Source organism: Pelophylax lessonae, assembly GCF_965119305.1.
Source record: "Pelophylax lessonae genome assembly, chromosome: 9".
Lineage (NCBI taxonomy): Eukaryota > Metazoa > Chordata > Amphibia > Anura > Ranidae > Pelophylax > Pelophylax lessonae.
In genome coordinates this window covers 38,167,860-38,189,803 of record NC_138776.1, presented here as the reverse complement: position 1 = coordinate 38,189,803, position 21,944 = coordinate 38,167,860, and the positions used below count along the sequence as shown (strand labels likewise).

Sequence of the window (21,944 nt, the reverse complement as noted above, 5' to 3'; positions counted from 1 at the left end):
GATGTGTTTCGGGGGTCATGCCCCCTTCCTCAGAAATAAAACACTCCAAACTTTCAAAGGTTCATTATGCTGCAAGGACTGCACATATATGTGGACATGAAGCAATAATGATGTAGGGTATGTTGCTACATTTTTTTGAGCCAAAAGAACATTTTTGAGGTCAAGTATTGATGTTAGGTGAGAAGACCTGACTCACAACTGGCTTTCCAATTCATTCCAAAAGGGTTCAGTAGGGCTAAGGTCAAGGCTCTGTGCGGGCCACTTGAGTTCCTCTACACTAAACTGGTCAAACCATGTCTTTATTATGGACGAACTTGGGTTCGGTCCGCATCCAGAAGTTAGCTGCCATTGCTGGGCCAAAGAGAGGCAGGTGAGGGATTCCCCCACCGGCAGTTGCACGTATACAAAGGAGCGGTGATGCTTACAACATCATTGACCTAATATGGCCACATTTTGGCCAATTACAATGAGCTAATGTGGCCCACCCGCAGCTCAACAATGTTGTTTGTTATGTATTCGGTCTGACCAGACTTCTGGGGTTGAGCACCCCACCCTCCCACACCTGTACTCTATCAGTGTCCACTAGCAAGTAGATATAGGAGGAGTCCCTTATAGTGCAGTTGCACATCTCTCCCAGTAAGGAGTAATTATCTCCTATGGTTTAGAGGCTGGATTCATCCTTTTTATCTATAGTGTAGGACCCACTGACAAGGGGGTACTTTGACGTAGTGGTGGGCTTGAGCACGATATGGCCATATGGTGGGACTAATTCCCCATTTTTATTTATTAATTGCCTTTAAATTTGATAGTAATTTCTTTTGCATGTGTGCGCTATTCTCTGTAAATATGCAATTACCGCTAAGCTACTATGTTTGGACCCAAGCTTGCCCCTAGTCTTCATGGAGCTGGGTTTGTCCAAAGGGCACAGTTATGCTGGAACAGAAAAGGGCCTTCTCTAAACTGTTACCACAATGCTGGAAGTGCACAATTGCCTAAAATGTCTGTGTGCTAATGTTTGTTAGTGGAGATGTGCTTGATTTTATACATTTGGTTTTGAATTGGGATGTCCATGAGGGTGATGATCAGATGTCTATGATGGTGATGGTCAAACTTTTGCTTATATACTGTAGTGTATTTGGCTATACAAGTAAGATGTATATGCAGTTACCAGGCTGATCACATTTATTGGAATAGCTCAAAAGAACAGAGTAAATTACACGTAGGACAGAAGAAGGTCATTTAGGATAAAATTCTGGGGGCATGGCTGAGTGGGAATCCCCCTCCTGTAAATCGGGGCACATCCGTTCTTTGCGGCTGAAGATACTGTGGGTCTGTGTCCATCATACTTCTCTCCTTTTCCCTAAACAGAGAAAAGATAGTGGAGTTAAAGTGATTGTAAAGGTTTTTTCTTTTTTTTTAGTAACAAACATGTTATACTTACCTGCTCTGTGCAAGGGTTTTGCACAGAGCAGCCCCGATCCTCCTCTTCCGGGGTGCCCCAGCATCGCTTCTGGCTCCTCCTCTTAATCGGGTTCCCCCACAGAGAGCTGCTTTCCATGGGGGCAACCGTGCTTGCGTGCTCCTGAGTCCTGCTGCTGTGTCCATTGACACAGACAAAAGGACTCGGCCCCTCCCCCTGCTCTTGTGTCACTAGATTTGATTGACAGCATCAGGAGCCAATGACTCCTGCTGCTATCAATCTATCCAGGCAGGCACGGCTCACTACAGCTCAGCTACTGCGAGATTTCTGGAATAGAATACATCCCAGCAGACACTGCGAATCGCCGAATGACGTCATCGCCGATGGGACCCGGAAGTGAGGAGAGGAGGAATAAAGCAGAAATTAAGGTATTTACTAGCAAAAAAAAAAAGTTTCCATTGGTAAAAGCAATTTTAAAGGGGATTACATACATCTTAAGTTCCAAAAATGGGTGGAACTCCACTTTAAGGTAAAAAACCTTGAGACTTTACATCTCTAATACCCCCCCCCCCCCCCTAAAAAAGTAAATCCACATAAGCATATTAAATGAGAACAATATTTGGCAAAAAGGCATTTGGAGCATACAAAGTGGAATACAGTGGTCCTGCGCAGCTATTGAGGAGTATATTTAAATTAAATGTTGCGTGCCCAGAGTTCAGTTTTAAGTATACAGTGGAAAACAGTAAAAAATCAGAATTTGATTGTAATTTCTGCAGGAACTGATTTTAAAATGATAGCCTGCACTACACCAATGCCTCATTTACATGAGGGCAGAAAACCACACAGTTGAGCCTTAAGCTGGAAAGGCAGTGGAGGGGGGAATATATATAACACAGCAAAAATGATCCCCACTCTTGCGTTCAGTGGGCAGTACCACCCACTGAACCTGACCTAGTCCACTGAATATGGGCACCCCACAACTGCCCTGCAAATATATGCAATGCATGAGGTTGTGGGACTCTAGTGCAGGGTTCATGGGGTTAAAGCAGATGGTGAGGAGGTGATAGAACGCCTCTTCACCACCTGTCCAATGCTCCACATTTGAATTACTCTTCAGAGTGCAATGCCAGTGTAAACTAGCCCTTACACACCTGCTTTCTTGTGCTTTGATTTTTAGATGACAAAATGTGAAGATGCCCAAGATTGGTCACCCCACTCGTCATTTGTTTTCTGTAGCAAGCCTGACCCATTGCAGCATTAATTTATTCTACATTGTGTTAGATTAAATCACATTACCCCGAAGCAACTTCTCCCCCTTGCAGCCGCGTAATACGCTCGCACCATTATCAATATGCTTCTTTAGGTTCATTAATCGCCGCTAATTATGCATTCAAAGATTCTTGTAAGCAGATGTTTCACTGCTGTTGTGGCAGGAAAATGGACTTATTTAACATAGATTGTTAAAAGTGTGTTTTCTCAGTACAAAATACTCAAAGTGAACTTGATCTTGCAGAGTTTTTAAAACCCTCATATATACAGTATCTCACAAAAGTGAGTACACCCCTTACATTTTTGTAAATATTTTATTAGATCTTTTTATGTGACAACGTTGAAGAAATTACACTTTGCTACAATGTAAAGTAGTGAGTGTACAGCTTGTATAAGAGTCGGTTCACACTGATCCGACTCAAAGTCGCCCCGACTTCGGGAGACTAATGAAGTCGCCTGTGCACCGCAACTTCGGCGCGGCTTGCAACGACTTCACATAATGGAAGTCAATGCAAGTCGCTCCGATTTGCAAAAAAAAGGTGCAGGAACCTTTTTCTAAGTCGGAGAGAACGGTTCCATTGCACAGCATGAACCGCTACTTGTCAGGTGACCAAGTCGCCTGACAAGTCAGATCAGTGTGAACCAGCAGTAACAGTGTAAATTTACTGTCCCCTCAAAATAACTCAACACACAGACATTAATGTCTAAACCACTGGAAACAAAAGTGAGTACACCCCTAAGTGAAAATGTACAAATTGGGCCAAAAGTGTCAATATTTTGTGTGGCCGCCATTATTTTCCAGCACCGCCTTAATCCTCTTGGGCATGAAGTTCACCAGAGCTTCACAGGTTGCCACTGGAGTCCTCTTCCACTCCTCCATGACGACATCACAGAGCTGGTGGATGAAGAGACAGAAGGATTTGAGGCAGCCAACATCCACAGAAGTGGTTAGTTCTCCAAAATGTTTGGAACAACCTTCCTGCTGAGTTCCTTAAAAAACTGTGTGCAAGTGTACCTAGAAGAATTGATGCTGGTTTGAAGGCAAAAAGGGGTGAAGGGGGGAGTCACACCAAATATTGAATTGCTTTGGGTTTCTCTTCTCTTTGTTTACTTTCCATTTTGTTAATTAATAAAAAAATCTAATTATTACCGCTTCTGTATCTGAAAGCATTCTTTATTTACAGCATTTTTTCACACCTGACTAAAACTTTTGCACCATCCTGTACATCCCTCCTAACAATATTTATGTATGAAACATTTGAATACAATTTCTTGAATCGAAAGCTGCAAAGCAAAAGCCAGTGTACTCTACACGACTGAATAAATTTCACATTCGTAAAATCGAAACCAACGGATCCAGTACCTTCTACTCATATTTCAAAGTATGACAAGATAGGGAGTGAATCACATGATCCCCATACTAGGGCTGGTCGGGCAGCAAAGAGAAAATGAAGGAGGGCATTTAAGTGACCCTGCTGATTCACCCTGCTTGGGCAAAGCGGTATCAAGACAATATGCCCCCGGACAATATCCCCCCGGACAATATCTCCCCGACAATATCTCCTGGACAATATCTCCCGGGCAAAATCTCCCCGGACAATATCCCCCCGGACATAATCCCCCCGGGATAACATCCCCCTGGATAATATCGCCCCGGACATAGGGTTAGGGTTGGAGGGGGGATATTGTCTAGGGGGATATTGTCCAGGGAGGATATTGTCCGGGGGGGATGTTGTCCTGGGGGGATATTAGCCGGGGGGATATTGTCCGGGGGGATATTGTCCGGGAGGATATTGTTTGGGGGGATGTTGTCCGGGGGGAATATTAGCCGGGGGGATATTGCCTGGGGGATATTGTCCGGGGGGATATTGTCCGGGAGGATATTGTTTGGGGGGATGTTGTCCAGGGGGGATATTAGCCGGGGGGATATTGTCCGGGGGATATTGTCCGGGGGGGATATTGTCCTAGAATCGGGCAAAGCATAGGTCCACTTGATAGGATTACCTTGTTTGAAAAGTCTTAGTTCAGCCAGTCACTTTGTGATCTCCCAGTGGTGCAGGGTGTATTCATGAAGGAAACAATACAAGAAACACAATTACCTGGCTTGTTGCTCTTTGCGTTTTTGGGCAAGGTATTTTTTCTTCACGTTCTGCAGCTCATTGGCCAGTCTTTCAACCTCATACTTATATTCCTGACTCTGAGATTCGTACATGTTGACTTCTGATGACAAAGCCTACAAACAAGTAAAAAGGAGAGATGTCCTTGTGAGTACTAAAGGCTGTATACAGTAAGGGTGCCACAAAATCATTAAGGGGCTCCATGCAGATGCAACGCTTGGGGTAAACAAGGATTCATATTAACAAACACTGTTTGTAATTACTACCCCTCTTTAAGGTTAAATACACTGTAAGCCAGTGTTTGTAGACCCCTGACCAGCACACACACAAGAGTTTGTTGGACGTCCCCTTCCACAACCATGGACAATAATATGGAATTGTCCTCCTTTTATCTATTCTTGTGGGAAGGCTTTCCACAAGATTTTGGTGTGTGCCTGTGAGAATATCTACCCATTGAGCCAAAAGATCTTTTGTGTGGTCAAATACTCATGTTGAATGAGAAGACCTGGCCTACAATTGGCATTCCAAATCATCCCAAAGATATTCAGTTGGGTTGAGGTCAGGGCTCCGTGCAAGCCCACCCAAAATCTTCCACACCAAATTTTATCAAACCATGTCTTTATGGAGCTAGCTTTGTACACAGGGTCAGTCATGCTGGAACAGAAAAGAAGCTTCCCCAAACAGTTCCCACAAGTGTGGGCAAATGCTGTTGCGTTGTTGTATGCTAATCTTTGTTAATAGTGATTGCACTGCTGTGTGTTTGATTTTATGCACCTGATTTTGGATTTACATGCCCAACAAGCTCATAAAGGGGTGATGGTCAGGTGTCAATACCCTTTTGGCCATATATTGTAAGTACATAAAGAGTAATTAGTACCACTAGATGTAGACAAACATAGATGGCTCCAGACAGACCCATCAAGACTCCAGAACTGAGCTGACCGTACTGGCTGACAAGTTGCACCCACAAAGATACTGAGAATTATTTGCCATTATTTAGAAATCATTGCTTTAGGCCAAGCTTTTCTCTCCCATTCTTCTGCATTTTCCAACATGAAGAGAGCTTGAGGCCATTAAAGACCACAAAAACCTGGGTTTTATTTCTCTATTTTTCGCAGCTGAAATTTTGCAGCCAAATATATGAGGCAGGCGCATGCTAGCGTCTCCTTGCCTTTAGTTGTTTTGTCTTTTCCCGTAGTGTCTGCTGATAGATTTGCAGTTGTTCAGCAGCTTCTGGTCCTGGTTGGCGCGCTAAAATGAGCTTCAACTCCACATAGAGCTTTTCTTTCTCCTAGAAGATAAAAAGAAAAATAAATTGTCATTGCTTTTTATAAGTTTAAATAAACATGCAGGGGCAGCAAGAAAACTACCATGAGCAAGCCAGACCAGATCTTTTCTTGCCCTGCACATGGGTTGGTTTCCATGAAAGCTAAGCGGTCAGTTTAAGGTACTTATTAGGAGTTATTAGGAGAAGTGAAGAAATTAGTCACAACACACATAATTTGAGGGGCTACTCCCACCTTATAATGAGAATTCAGATATAATGTTGATTATTAGTCAATTTATTAAAAAAAAAAAAAAAAAAAACAGAAGCCAATCGTTTTGGGGACCTGCATTTTCTTCATCAGGGCTACAAAAGAACCAAAGAAATAAACACAGTCAATTCACAACATACACATATACTTACATAGCATATATGAGCTGTTTTTTTTTTTAATAAACGGATTGATTTATAATCAACACTATAGTCCTACTAAATACTCATTATATGTAGGGTGTAACTTCGCCCTGCTGTATCTCCTACATCAGTGGTTTCCAATAGATGTGGTCCTTCACTTGCCTTTACCGGCCTATGGGGCACCATTCCTCCCACAGACAGCAATGACTGGACAATATTCCTCCCACAGACACCAATGGTGGGGCACCATTCCTCCCACAGACAGCAATGACTGGACAATATTCCTCCCACAGACACCAATGGTGGGGCACCATTCTTCCCACAGACAACAATGACTGGACAATATTCCTCCCATAGACACCAATGGTGGGGCACCATTCTTCCCACAGAAACAAAATTATGGGGCACCATACCTCCCACAGACACCAATGATGACCACCATTCCTACGTTGAATACCAACAATGGGACACCAATCCTCCCACTGATACCAACAAAAGGACAATACTCCTTACACTAAAACCAATGATGAGGCACGGTTTACTCTCAATGACACCAGTGCATTTTCAAAACCCACTTGCCACAGTCAGGCCCTCCTAAAGCCTGAAGGACAGTAAATTGGCCCTTTGTTTAGAAAGTTTGGAGATCCCTCCATACTTGCTGTTGCATCCTGGGCTAATTTCTCCTCCCCTCCTGTACTTTCTGTTTAGGCTTGAGAATGGTTTTAAAAGCATAGGGTGTGCAGCACAGTGGCTTTGTGGTTGGTACTTTTGGGTTACAGCAATGTGGTCCCTACTTCGAATCCCAGCCAGGGCACTATCTGCATGAAGTTTGCTTGTTCTTCCTGTGTTGCTTGCTTGGTTCCCCTCCCACACTCCAAGGTTAAGGTGCTGGTAGGTCAACCGGCTCCTGTCTGAATTGGCACTAATATGTGTGTGTGTTAATATGAGATAGGGACATTAGATTGTAAGCTCCTTGGGGAAGCGAACTGAAGTAAAATATCTAAAATGAGAGCAGGTTTACCCTGAGCACTTGTGACAGACATGAAAGGATCTGGAGAAACCGTAGAGAATGTTATGCTTTTTTTTTTTTTTTTTATGCTGCCTGTAACATTGTTCAGCATTGCCGGTTTGGTGGTAGGTCAGTGATGGTCTGGGGAGGCATATCCATGGAGGGACACATAGACCTATAAAGGCTAGACTGCCATTAGATATTGGGATAAAATCCTTGGACCCATTGTCAGACTCTACGCTGGTGCAGTGGGTCCTGGGTTCCTCCTGGTGCATGACAATGCCCGGCCTCATGTGGTGAGAGGATGCAGGCAATTCCTGGAGGATGAAGGAATTCATACCATTGAATGGCCCCCATGCTCGCCTGACCTACATCCAATAGAACACCTCTGAAACATTATGTTTCGGTCCATCCAACGCTGCCAGGTTGCACCTCAGTCTGTTCAGGAGCTCAATAATGCCCTGGTCCAGATCTGGGAGGAAATATCCCAGGACACCATCTGCTGTCTCATTAGGAGTATGCCCCAACGTTGTCAGGCATGCATACAAGCACGTGGGGGCCAAAATGGACTAGCCTGCTGCATTATTTTTCACTTTGATTTTTAGGGTGTCTTTGAATTTCAGCCCTCTGTAGGGTGATCATTTTCATTTCCATCAAACGATGTGGCATCCTTTCCTTCCTAACACATTACCCAGTCCATATCAGTATAGATGTCCAGCATGAGATTTTTCTCCATTGAGATCTGATGTGTTTTCAAAGTGTTCCTTTAATTTTATTTGAGCAGTGTATATAGGAAAGTCTGGCATTGCCCCAACAGCCAGAGTGTGGGAGTCTGATGCGACATATTCTTCAGAACAGGGGTTCTTTAACATTTTTGGCCTCCTTTACCTTCCCATATCTAGGGTCATTGTGGTACATTACCGCATGCACATTACCATGTTATTTTGTGCATTCATGTGCATTACATTAAGGTAGTCCATTAATTTTAAATGAGCCACCAACACATGAAAAACTGGGCAAGAACCTTTATTTTTCAACACAGTGGACAGAAATGTAAAGGTGGCACATTTGCAAAGTTGGATGCCATTGATAATGTATGGCACCACAATGTTCTGCGAAATGCGTGTTATAGAAAGGTGTGCGGTAAAACGCACAATTTATCATCTGTAACTGCCAAGCATAGGTGTATTTCCAGCCTTACGTTATGTGTATGATCAGTATTGAGGTTATATACTTATAGATCTGCTTTAGATGCTGGAATTTGAAAACATATTTTCTATTACAAGCTCCAAATGAGAAAATGAGGAATGTGAAGCGAATGCAATTCAGGTAGAAAAGAGGAAATGTGAAAACAACTTTATTAAGAACAGGGAGGGAAATCTATAAAACCTTCTCTCTTCTAAATAAGACATTGCTGACAAAACCACTTTTATAAAGCGTCCATTATTCTCTCTTCTTCCTGTACAAGAGCAAAACACTGGCTTCATTTGTTTCACCAGCTCTGCGAAAAGTTCTGACAGCGCAGGGAACGAAGGCAAGGAAAAGGTGGGGTGTAATGGAATCCGTGTTCTTGTCTTGACATGGAAAACACACAAGAGAAATACACCATATGATTCTAATAGATCTAAATGACTGAGTTCAGGTGTTTCCAGTGAATGATTGTGTTATTGCAACAGTATACAAATACATTGGAGGGCTCTTGCTATGGTTGCTATTAGTCCCCGTTTCCTGGTAACAATGCCTGCAGTGAGGGGGGTCTGTTCCCAGAAAATAGATATCCCCAGGTTATTGTCCCTGGGAGTGTGTTTCTATGGCTATTTTAGGGATTTTTAGCATAGATATGAGAGTGATGCATTTTGGATGCATTTATTGTTTTTAAAAACTTGGCTTCCCCTATTCATATGCTAATGAACCAATTTGACTGGTTCATGAGCTCAAGACAAGTGACGCTACAGAAAGTAGGGGGAAGGAAACAGAACTTGAACAGCCCCGTGCTGAAGACACAATGGAACTGGTAGTTGTGAGGGACTCCATGACGGCACAGGAGTATGGTTTTGTGGGTGTGGCTACAAATTAGGGCGTGGGTGGGTTTCTGGGCATAGTCAGTAGGGTGTCCCTGGATTATATTTGAAAATCTGGTAACTTTATCTCATGCACAAGGCTGTATCTCACTGTAAAGTGTAAATTCCAGCATATTCCCCTGCAAGGGAGCACACAGGTGCTGTGTACAGACTCCTATGGAAGTCAATTACTGTTGCCCTGTGACAATGTGAGAAGGGTTAACTGTCACACATTGTTCTCATCCAGGCATGCCGAGGGGCTCCAGGGTGCTTGTGTCAACAGAAGAAACTCGATTTGAGAGAAATAAAGTCTTCCATCCTGGGTTCAGCTTTTGCAGACAACCAGTACGCTGATGGTTCAGCTGTGCACAGCCCTCTTTAGTGTAGAGGCTTATTATGGTTCAGGGCTCTTATCGTGGAGACAAGCTGCTGCATGAGCAACGTTCGTCTGAACAGACACTAGAAGAGTGTCTGTTCAAGCCTCAAGGAGAGGCACTCTGACCAGGCCATCACCTGAAAAAAGTATGGTGATTCGATGGGCAGGAGCCCATACTGCATATTGCCACAAGACTGGGAGGTATTAACGTGTTACTAAACCCAAGAGCCTGCAGTCACTATATCTGGTCTCCCACAGTACACAGAACATGGAAATGCAATTATTTTAGTAAATATAAACTGCTAAATACCTTTTCTCATCAGCAGTTAGTGCAATCTTTTGACCTCGATCACTGCTCAGCCAAGCACTGGTTAAAGCCTGTAGGAGGAGTTTTCTGACTGTTCTATGAGACTGCGAGACCCCTGACCCTCTGTCTGGGCAGTGCTAATTGGCCCTGAGCTGATCACATGCACCCTCCCAAGAAAAAAAAAACGCTCTAGCAATACACATCAAACTGAGAATGTGCAGCCTGATGCCATAGACTCTGTGTTATCAGGAAATTAGCAGGGGACAGTGGAAGAAGGGGAGGAGCACAGAAGCCAGGATCAAACAGCTTTTTTACACAATGCGGGGGATTGACCCCATAGGTTCCACAGTGAGTATAACAAGCATGATTTACTGCATATACAGACTGATTTCACTGTTGTGGGTTTAGTAACACTTTAAGAGAGTGTGTAAATAGGAAGAAGCCTATTAATGTTAAAGAGTATATGAGATTTTAATGACATTTAAGTTTACATCTAATTTAAAATAGCCTATTGCAGTCAACAGACCTCCCAATGTCGATCTGTCTAACTATCCTCTATCTGCCTTTAGGCGATCCCAGGGCTTTTTTCCTCAAAAAAATGTGCAGGAACTCAACCATGACCCCCCCACAATACTGGTCAAAATTACACTAACAGTGGTAGGGTCTTAAAGGGGCATCAAATACTAGGAGTGCAATATGTAAAGAGTGTAGAATTTGGTGGAGTTACACACAGATTGTAGAGTTCAGGGGTGTGCTACGTGCAGAGTTTGGGAGTGTGCTACATATATAGTGCAGAGTTCAGGGGTGGGCTGCGTACAAAATTCAGGGGTGCACTACACACAGAGTACAGAGTTCAGTGGGGTTACACACAGAGTGCAGAGTTCAGGAGTGTGCGGCGTGCAGAATTCGGGAGTGTGCTACATATATGGTGCAGAGTTCAGGAGTGTACTGCGTACAGAGTTCAGGGGTGCACTACACACAGAGTACAGAGTTCAGCCTTCTTCCACAGCTGCTTAGTTCTGCATCCACATCTCACCTTTACCCCTCTTCTTCTCTAGTACCTCCCCTCACACTGTAGACGGCTTTGCCTCTCTCACTTGCAGGGAGACCATCCAGCGGGGGTTTCAGCATTCGCACTGCACCCCAGGAACCAGCATTTCCTTTTTCCCCATACTGCACTTGGAAAACACAGGAAGCCAGACCTCTGTGTTTATAAGTTATACAGGTGAGCAGGGAGCAGAGGGCCTGAGCCAAAGGTGGTGGAACTGAGTTCCACAAAGTTCCAGCTGAAAAATAGCCCTGGGCGATCCATGAAAACTCATCTCCTCAGGCAAGCCTATCCCACCTCTACCTAAAAACTCATTAAACAACCAAATTTCAGAAAAGTTACTTAATTTTTTTTTTTGTTTTTATAATTTGCCCCTCCCTTTAGATTGTAGGCTCTCATGAGTAGGACCCTTCTTGTTTTGCAACCGTACTGTCTCCTTTTACTTTGCAAATCACTGTGCTAACTGTTGGAGCTATCTAAATCCTGTATAGTAACGGTAAGCACGAATAAAGGTAATTTAGGTATTTTATTAAAAAGATAATGGCAATAGTTTAGAATAGATTTAGTTTTTGATCCATACCCAATGGGACATAGCCTTTTTGGACACCTATATCAAAAAGACTATGGTCCCTAGAAGCCTCAGGTGGGAGGTTTGTCCTCAGCTCGGCGAAGTTGAGTTAGAGGACTGGTACAAATATTTCAACGAAGCAGGGGTGAACTTCTTGCGTTTTCTGTCAGGTAGGAAGAGTGCTAAACTTTCCAGACTCGATGATGAAATAAAAATAGTCAAAGAGAAATTGGCACCCTATAAGGAAAGTGAAGAATACAAATCTTCCTCAGCTGATCTCTTAAAAAATCTTGAAAAAGAAGAGAGAGATCAGAAAATCAAGAAACGCAAGAAGTTCAATAGAGATCTCCAAGATTACCATTCTAGTGGTGTTTTTGAATGGCAGAAACGACTAATGGCTGAATTAAATTCAGAAGAAGAAGGTATGGAGATCTCTACCGCTCAAATTAACAGAGCTGCCCTAGTCCCCCCACAAACAGTGGATAATAATAATAAAAAGCCACAAAAAAAAGGGTGCACATCAGAAAAACAGACGCCCTTCATTTAAATCACCTCATAGGGGACCAAACCCCAAAAAAGGTAAACAACCCCAGAATCAATCTAAACCTAATGGTACATATAACAATCAGGGTTATAAAACCAATTGGCAACAAGGTAAGAGGGATCAACATAACACTCCGAATTATCATCAAAGGGAATACACCCATTCATCTGGTTACCCCAATACTCCACAATGGAGAAAGGGGCCCTATAATTATCCTGAACCATCCTATCACTATAGGGATCAGGGCCCTGACTATGGCCATCAACGCCATTCATATGGAAGATATGATCAGAGCCCCCCTAGACCTGATAGACATTGGTATGATCCGCCCACAGGGCCTTTTAGGGGCTCTTTGAGGGAGCCTTATTGGCAGGGTAGGCCTGACAATAGACAGGACAACTACCAATATAACGTCCCGGTGGAAAATAGATTTTACCCTTTAAAGGACAATGAGGGCCCTAGTAACACCTTACCTCCCCCCAACCAAAGTGCTTCTCAGCCCCTTAGGGAGATAACGTCTGATAATACATTATCCCAGAAACCCACCAATCAGAGCTATCCAGGGTGGGGTTTTCCCAAGGCCACACAGGGAACCAAGCGCCCCGCCGAGCCACAAGAGGAAACCAAGGAGGCAGGCGCATCAAACTTAAAAAAAGTAAAAACATAGCTGGGGCTGGTATATTCAATCTGAGTAAGGTAGTATTATCTGAACCCGAGAAACTTTTATTGGATAAGGGCTTGAAATATGCTCCTCCGAAAGTTCCAGACGTACATGGATATCCATAAATTTGTAAGAAAACTTAATATAAAAAGATACATATTAAGTAACCCTATTAAAGAAAATTGTTTAGTTAGCTCTGAGATTCAACACTCAGGGCTTTCTAACGCCTCATTATTTAATACGCCTGGTTCTTTAGCCCCATCACTAAAGGTGTTTAGGGATGTGTTGCTTAGAGATCTGGATAAGGTCAAACCACATAAAACCTCCTTGTCCGCTGACCTACAAAAGGGATTAGATTCCCTTTGTGACAATAAAGATCTGGTCATCAGGCCAGCGGATAAGGGGGGTGGGATCGCTGTACTTGACCGTAGCGACTATAACCGGGAAATGCAACGTATTTTAGGTGATAACTTGACCTATATCCCCCTTTCTAGGGATCCTAAAGTTTCCTATAAAAAGATTCTTGAGGGTATTGTAGAAAGAGGATTCAATCAAAATATAATCAATAAAAAAGAAAAGGCATTTCTGATCCCTAAGTGCCCTCGCACTCCGGTTATTTACTATCTACCGAAGCTGCACAAGAGTCTGACTTCCCCCCCCGGGTCGTCCCATTGTCAGTGGCATCGACTCTGTGACGTCCCGGGTGGGGAAGTACATTGACTCTTATCTGCAGCCATTGGTGCAAAATACACCATCTTATATTAAAGACACGAGACATGTCATCGGTCTTTTGACCAGCGTGACCCCCACTGACAATCTTTGGATGGTCACAGCTGATGTCTCTTCCCTTTACACAATTATTCCACACAATGTTGGGCTAAATGCGGTTAACATGTTTCTCAATAGGAATTCTGATCTGCCGGCTATCCAGATATTATTTATTATGGAGTTATTGGAGTTTGCAACTCACCATAATTATTTCTGGTATAGCGGGCAATTTTATCGCCAGGTCACCGGTGTGGCCATGGGTGCCAAATATGCCCCATCTCTTGCCAATCTGTTTATGGCCCAGTGGGAGGAGGACGTCATCTATGCCCATCGTAGGCCGCAGATACTTCTTTGGGCTAGGTATATAGATGACGTGCTCCTCCTCTGGGATGGCCATCACAGTGACTTGATATCCTTTTTAGACCATTTAAACACCAATGATCGAGGTATACAGCTAAACTATGAATGCAGCCAGTCTACCATCAATTTTCTTGACCTTACTATTAACATCAAAGATGGACAGTTCTGTACGTCCACATACTTTAAAGCAACCAATAGGAATTCATATATTCCTATCGACAGTTGCCATTATGCACCTTGGCTGAGGGCCATACCCAAAGGCCAATACCTCCGCATTAGGCGCAACTGTAGCGACTTTCATGATTTCCAAACTCAGGCTCGAGTTCTTACTAAGAGATTTCTTGATAAGGGATAGGACGAGGGATTCCTTAAAGAGACCCTGACGGAGGTTAGTCGAATAGACAGAAGGCAACTACTGAGCGGGAATTCAAAAGTGGATCCAAAGGATTCATCATTCGGCCTGCCTTTTGTCACCTCTTTCTCTAGCCAGCACATGAGTATTAAGAACATTGTCAGCCGCCATTGGCACATTCTAGGGAACGATCCCGTCTTGGGCAGTACTCTGCCAGACAGACCACGTGTGGTGTTTAAAAGAGCTCCCACCTTGAGAAACAAGGTGGCACCTAACATTTTAGAACCACCAGCTCCTAAACCTACCTTTTTAAGCCAAATGACTGGGTTTTATAAATGTAATAGATGTCGGGTTTGTTCCTTTAGTTCCAACAAGCGTAGAACAGTAAAGGAATTCACTTCTACTAGTACAGGTAGAGTTCATGCCATTAGGCCATTTATTTCCTGCATGAGCACTGGCATTGTTTATTTACTCCAGTGCCCATGCGGGCTACAATATATAGGCCGAACTAAACGACCGCTACAAGTGAGACTCAACGAACACATATCTAATATCCTTAAGGGATTTCCCAAACATTCAGTGTCCAAACACTACGCTCTTGTCCATGGTAAAAATCCCGCTAATACGTTATTTTTAGGGATAGATAAATTCACACCACACTGGAGAGGCGAACCCCTAGTTAGAGGCATCTCTAAATTAGAGATGACCTGGATTCACCGAGTCAAAACCTATGTACCGTTTGGACTGAACGTCGATATAGAAGTGAATGCGTTCATAAATAATGCTTAGTCTGATCCGGTCATTTAGTCATTTATAAGCTCTTTCTCCCATTGATATTATTTGTTTCAATATTTTGATGGAGATGCATGGAGTCACCCATGCATTTTGGGTTAAGTTTAGCTTGACCCAATAGTTTTTTATTTACACAACTTATTTATGAACATTATTTCAACTTTCATTTGAGATTGTAACAGGACAACACCAATATATAACTGGTATATGTGACATTTATTGATGTAGGGTGGGGCCGATGATTCTGAGTTGGTATTGGGTTTTGACCTATTATACAATAATTGGGAGCGGTTTTGTCATTATTAACTTTATTCCATATATCAGTAACCTTTGAGTATACATAATAGGTTAATATTGCTGTTGTCTTGATGGGGTCTATGTGAATAAAATTATATATATATATTTTTTTCATACCCAATATATCCACTAGATGGCATTGTAATTAACTCCCTCTAGGTGATTGTCATTATTGTTTAATTTATTTACATTGTACTAATGTACTATTGCACGGGTTGACAACTTTATGGGTTATTACTTGTGCTGTGTGCAACAATTCAGCTTAGAGTGTTTGCCCGATGGTGGATGTACGATCGCAACAGTTCTGATTACCTCTTCAATGATGGCGGAGCGATCTTCACTCACTTCCGGGCATCCAGTCTTCTCTCCTTATAAGTAGATGGCGTCAGTACGCCGTCCGCACCTTTGAAAACGTCATCTGTGACGAAACGTCGTCAGGGCACGGCGTACTGACGTCATCTGACTGCGACCTACGAGTGCGGACGAGCGGAGCCGTCCGGCCGGCGGCAACTACCATTACTCACCCATTCCTGGTTATTGTAAGTTTATTTGCTTTTATGAAATAAATGTTTTTATGGTTTTACGCTATGGGAGCCCTTTTTTCTTCTTATGGTGGTGAAACCCTGCATTGTTGAAACTCCTGGGACCCAGTCACTTACATCTCTGGTCGGATTCCCTGGATATTCGTTTACCATACAGGCTTGGATTACATGCAATTTGGGGTCGGTCTTTGGCCACTTGGTTTACCCTACAGGCTTGATTTAATTTCCATGTGGTAAGAGGCAACTCTCACAGGTGTGATATTGCGGGCTCCTGAGTGGTACACTGGATTTGTTTTCTTCACTGTGTTATTACTTTTCTGTTTGGTAAGAGGCGACTCCAACCGAGATATATTTCAATCACTTAAGGTGTTAACCCTTAACCTTTCTGGTAAGGGGTATTTATCTTAAATTCCCTTATTTTTTGCATAACTTAACTTATTTCATTATTATTGTGGTGGAGGTTATTTCACATCACAATCCTTATTTACCCACACCTGTGGTGATAGTCAAAATTGTTTGTTGGGTTTTACGCTATTGCGGTATTTTTTGCTTTTCATGATCCTATGTCCACTGAGTTGACCGATCATAGAGGCTTGGATCTACTGTCAAGGTGACAAGTTTCCACGCAGCGAGACTGCCTTTTCCTTACCTTCATCTGGTAAGCACATACCCTTAAGGGAGCTTGATCCTGGAATTTACCAACAATAAATTTTTGGACTTTTTATGGACTTCACATCTCCATCTAATATATTTAGCGCGACTTATATATACAATAGTTTAGAATACACAGTGCTTTAAACTTGAAGTGATACTAAACACACACTGTTTAATTTACATTGTCCCTTCTATTTCTGTATGTGGATGATGGCACTGTAGTTATTTTAATTAAAAAACTCATCCAAGTACCTTTCTCCTAATCGATATACAGCTGTCACATAACCCAGATCATTCCCAGCCTGTCTGCAGGAAAACATAAGCAGGAAGAGCTTCTAGTCCTCTACTGCTGGTCACATGTTCAAAATAAAATGTAAAAAAAAAAAAAACAGCCCTTGTAATACAAAGTAAAAATTAATATCAATAAACAGTTTTAAATTGTCAAACAAATATATATTTGACATCTAATCTTTATTCTTTTTTGGCAATAACATGGTGTGGGCGGATTTCTGCCAGTCATAGGCTGTGTCACATTCCTCCAGCCTGTGTCTTAGAATAACAGGGAGGTGAAGCCTCCATCAATCTGCATGTAATATCCCGCCCCCATTGTGTTTAGCTGGTTGGTGGGCATGAAGGAGGAGGAAGGGAGTGGGCTGTCATTTACCACTGTGTATACATGTGTGACTCTATAGTCACATGGGCTGCTCAGATGTGATCAATGAGGAAAAGCTCAAGGAACAGAATACACTAAAAACTGAGCATGTGCAGAGCTGCCAACACTGCTCTGAAAAATCCCCAACTACAATGGGGACATGGACAGAAAGAGAAGAGAGAAAGTAGCAGGATCAACCTTATTTTTTGTAGAATAGGGAACATGAATCTCATAGGGAGTATGAACAGTATGTAATACATCATTAATTGATAGTTCTTAATGATGTGGGTTTAGTGACACTTTAATGTTATTCAGTTAGAGTTTATATCTACCTAATATACTGTATATCTGATGGTCTACTTTCAAATGACTACATCTTTTCTTCCAGCAAAATGAAAATTTCTCAAACGCTGGAGGAAGCCAGTATTCGAGAAGGTCTCAAATACTCATAAGATGTGTAGGTTGTCTATAATTTACTTGATACCATGAAAGAGGTTTTCACAGCAATGGGACTTGGTCAACTTTTTCTGCTATAAAGTAGAAGTGTCATAGGACAATGGTGGTAATGGTAAACCATGTTCTACATAAGCCACATTTGGCTTGGTTGCATGGTTCGAAAATAAAAGACCAGGTTACTGACCTGTAGTAGCTCTCAGTGCTGATGCAAAGATTTTTGACACCCGGCCTAGGCGAAACCTAATTTTGCTATCCCCTAATGACTTTGCCCCTGACTCCACCCCCGACCCTGCCCATGTATACCATGGAGGTGGCAGGGGTCAGGAGTGCTATAATGCACAAAATGCAGGGGTCTGGAATGTGTAATGCACAGAATGCAGGGGTCAGGAGTGTGTAATGCACAGAATGCAGGGGTCTGCAATTTTTTTTTACTACATTCTTTTATTACATAAAGAGTGCAGGGTTGCAGGGTGTGCTACATAAAGAGTGCAGGGTTGTGGGGTGCGCTATGTATGGAGTGCAGGGTTGAGAGGTGCGCTAGGTACTACATCATGCAGGGTTGCGGGTGCACTGCATGAAGAGTGCAGGGTTGCAGGGTGCGCTATATAAGGAGTGCAGGGTTGAGGGGTGCGCTAGGTACTAAATGCAGGGTTACGGGGTGTGCTACATACTGCGTGCAGGGTTGAGGGGTGCGCTAGGTACTGCGTGCAGGGTTGAAGGGTGCGCTATGCACTGCGTGCAGGGTTGAGGGGTGTGATATGTACTGCGTGCACGGCTGATGGGTGCACTATGTACTGCGTGCAAGAGTTGTGGGGTGCGCTACGTACTGCGTGCAGGGTTGAGGGGTGTGCTACGTACTGCGTGCAGGATTGAGAGCTGCACTACATACTGTGTGCAGGGTTACGGAGTGTGCTACATACTGCATGCAGGGTTGCGGGGTGTGCTACGTACTAAGTGCAGGGTTGTGGGGTGCACTACGTACTGCATGCAGGGTTGTGGGGTGCGCTACCTACTGAGTACAGGGTTGCGGGGTGCGCTACATACTGTGTGCAGAGTTGTGGGGTGCGCTACGTACTGCATGCAGGGTTGAGGGGTGCGCTACGTACTTTGTGAAGGGTTGAGTGGTGCGCTATGCAGGGGCAGACTAGCAATTTTCGGCCCAGGGGGCAAGTACAAACCAGAGGCCCATGGTGCAGTGGCTCTGCACCCCTCCCACTTTCCGTCACCCCCCCCCCATTTTCCCTCACCCCCTCCCACTCTCCCAATTCTCCTCCTGACCCCCATTCCAAGCTGAAGCCCTGCTTCAGATACTCTCTACTTACTGGCTGAATCCGGGTTTCTGACCTGGCCAGCAGGGGGAGGTTGGGGGGGGAGCTGCCCAGGGCAGAAGAGTCTCCAGTGGGGCATGGAACCGGCCTCTGCTCAGACACAGTTTACACCATCCATGCTGGGGGGGGGGGGTAGGAGGGGTCAGCGGGAGAGACTCTTTATTTCTTTTCACCAGGAATCCTTTAGGCATGTCTGTGGCAGAAGTGGCGCAGCCTTTTTACGGGGAATCAGAGCGTCCCAGGGGGCAATTGCTCCCCTGGCGCTATGTACGGAGCGCAGTGTTGAGGGGCGCGCTACGGACTGCGTGCAGGGTTGAGGAGTGTGCTAGGTACTGAGGGGGAGGGGGAGAGAGGAGAGGGAGGGGAGTAGAGGAGGGAAGTGAGAGAGACCCCTAGACCTGTCTGTGGGAAGGTGTGCATGACACAGACAGTACAGTACCTTCCATGCCAGCAGTGGGCAGGTCCTGTTCTCGTAGCTGGGTGAGGACAGGTTACGGCGCTGCTCCTTCTAGGGGATCTGTTTGCAGGCAGATGCAGCTGTCCCCGGCTGTCTGCACCTACCACCCATTCTCCGGCCCCAGTAAGCCTGTCCATCGGTTCTGGGAGGTCTTCAGAGCTCTTCTCCCTCCAGCCTGGAGGGCTTCAGCGCAATTAGTCCTGGCCACCCTCGCTGCTCTTTGTCACCGCCACCGCCTCCTGGAGCCAGGTGCTGTCCAGCTTCACGCACCTGCTGCCACCTGACTCTTTAATGCTTGCCCTGGGCAGCACCCGATTGATCAGTCTGCCCCTGAGCCACAGAGTGCTGGTAGGGGGAGGCAGAGTCGCCAGCGCCAAAAAAAAGCCCCGCTGGTGCCTGCACCAGCGCACCACTGCCAGACATTTCAGAAGAGCTGGAATGGCCAGGCACTATGCCCGCACCCCCATAGAGACGCCACTGAGCGCCCCTGACTGAAGTGCGCACTAGGCCGGTACCTACCTTTGCCTATAGGTAGCGCCGGCCCTGGTAGCTCTCTACAAGACAATGTCACTACACTCTCTAAAAATGTTTGAAGATGGGAAATGCTGAGAGCATTATCTGTATATAAACACTCAATATTGTCCACCACCTGCTGACTTCCATCTCAAAACAATTTATCAAGCAAGCTACGTTCCTCCATTCCTGCATAGCCAGCACATTACATCCTCTCCCATGGGGTCTGCAGCTGGAATTTACAGTTAGAGAAATACACATTTAAAAAAAAAAAAAAAAACTTAAAAAAGCTTAACCTCTTAATTTTAAACCCAAAGGGAAATTATTTAAATTGCTAAGTATTTTATATCCGACATATACAATTACATTTTATTTACCTTGATATTTCTATATCTGATGTAATTCTATATAATACATTTATCAGGAAGAGAAAAACCCTCCCCTGCCTTCTCCCTTGTACTTTGCTTGCCAGCTCATTTCTGAAAAATAAATGCTATTGACACACAGAGTTCAATTTACTAGAGCTGAATCTGCTGTTCCCTTTGCAAAGGGATTTTAAACTTTGGACATTTCCTTGGAGCTTAGTGAATGTGGTAAAATTTCACTTTGCAAAGAATGCTCAATCAAGTGCATTTAACCACTTGACCTCCAGAGGATTTACCCCCCTTAATGACCAGGCCATTTTTTGCGATATGGCACTGCGTTATTTTAACTGACATTTACGCGGTCATGCAACGCTGTACCCAAATAAAATGTACGTCCTTTTTTCCCCCACAAATAGAGCTTTCTTTAATGGTATTTGATCACCTCTGTGTTTTGTATTTTTTGTTTTATACATTTTTTTAAAAAAAACATAATTTATTACTTTCTGCTATAAAACATATCCAATAAAAAAATAGAAAAATTCTAATTTCTTTAAAATTTAGGCCAATATTCTGCTACTTGATTTTGATTTAAAAAAAATCCCAATAAGCGTATATTGATTGGTTTGTGCAAAAGTTATAGCATCTACAAACGATGGGATATTTTTATTTATTCTTATTTTTTACTGTTAATGGCGGTGATCAGCAACTTAAAATGGGACAGCGATATTGCAGTGGACACTGACACTTTTTGGGGACCAGCGACACCAATACAATGATCAGTGCTAAAACATATGCACTGTCACTGTACAAATGACACTGGCTGGAAAGGGGTTAACATCAGGGCCGATCAAAAGGGTTAATTGTGTGCCTAGCCAGTGTTTTACTGTACTGTGTGAGGTGCTTTTACTAGGGGCTTTGCAGGGACACAAATTATGTCCCTTCCCTCCTGTCAGAATGGCAATCTGCCTTGTTTTACATAGGTTGGGCTGTTACACCAATATGTAAGATATAATATAATGCATAGTTATGGTGATGTCTTTACAATTGGTTATTCTACTGCCATCTTGTGGTTATTTTGGTTGTCGCACTTGCCTTTTTGTCTTTCTCTTCTGTGTTCCCTCCTGTCCCCTCCCATTTATGATGTATTTCCTGTTCCTGCTTCTTTATGCTTGTGGGGATAGAGATGGCCACATCTGTCTAGGCTTTCATACAATCTGCTCGCATCCGGGAACACATTACCATGTTTTGACTTGCAGATACCATCTTTCAATAATCTGCCACATTTTGTTGTCTGCTATACCTACTACTTGCAATAAAACCTAAAGAAACGGTGTCTGGTGAGTTCAGCTAT

General features: G+C 43.7%; 1 protein-coding gene across 1 annotated transcript in view; it reads right to left on the bottom strand.

The window, feature by feature from the left end:
- Window positions 1–1,073: 1,073 nt before the first annotated feature.
- CFAP58 (cilia and flagella associated protein 58) overlaps window positions 1,074–21,944 on the bottom strand; it is a 211,706-nt gene continuing 190,835 nt past the window's right edge. Inside the window, exons 16-18 of the mRNA XM_082267890.1 lie at window positions 5,978–6,097; window positions 4,789–4,922; window positions 1,074–1,360 (exon numbers count right to left, since the gene is read on the bottom strand). Coding sequence (XP_082124016.1) covers window positions 1,240–1,360; window positions 4,789–4,922; window positions 5,978–6,097 — 375 coding nt within the window. The 3' untranslated portion in view covers window positions 1,074–1,239. The remainder of the gene's footprint in view (window positions 1,361–4,788; window positions 4,923–5,977; window positions 6,098–21,944) is intronic.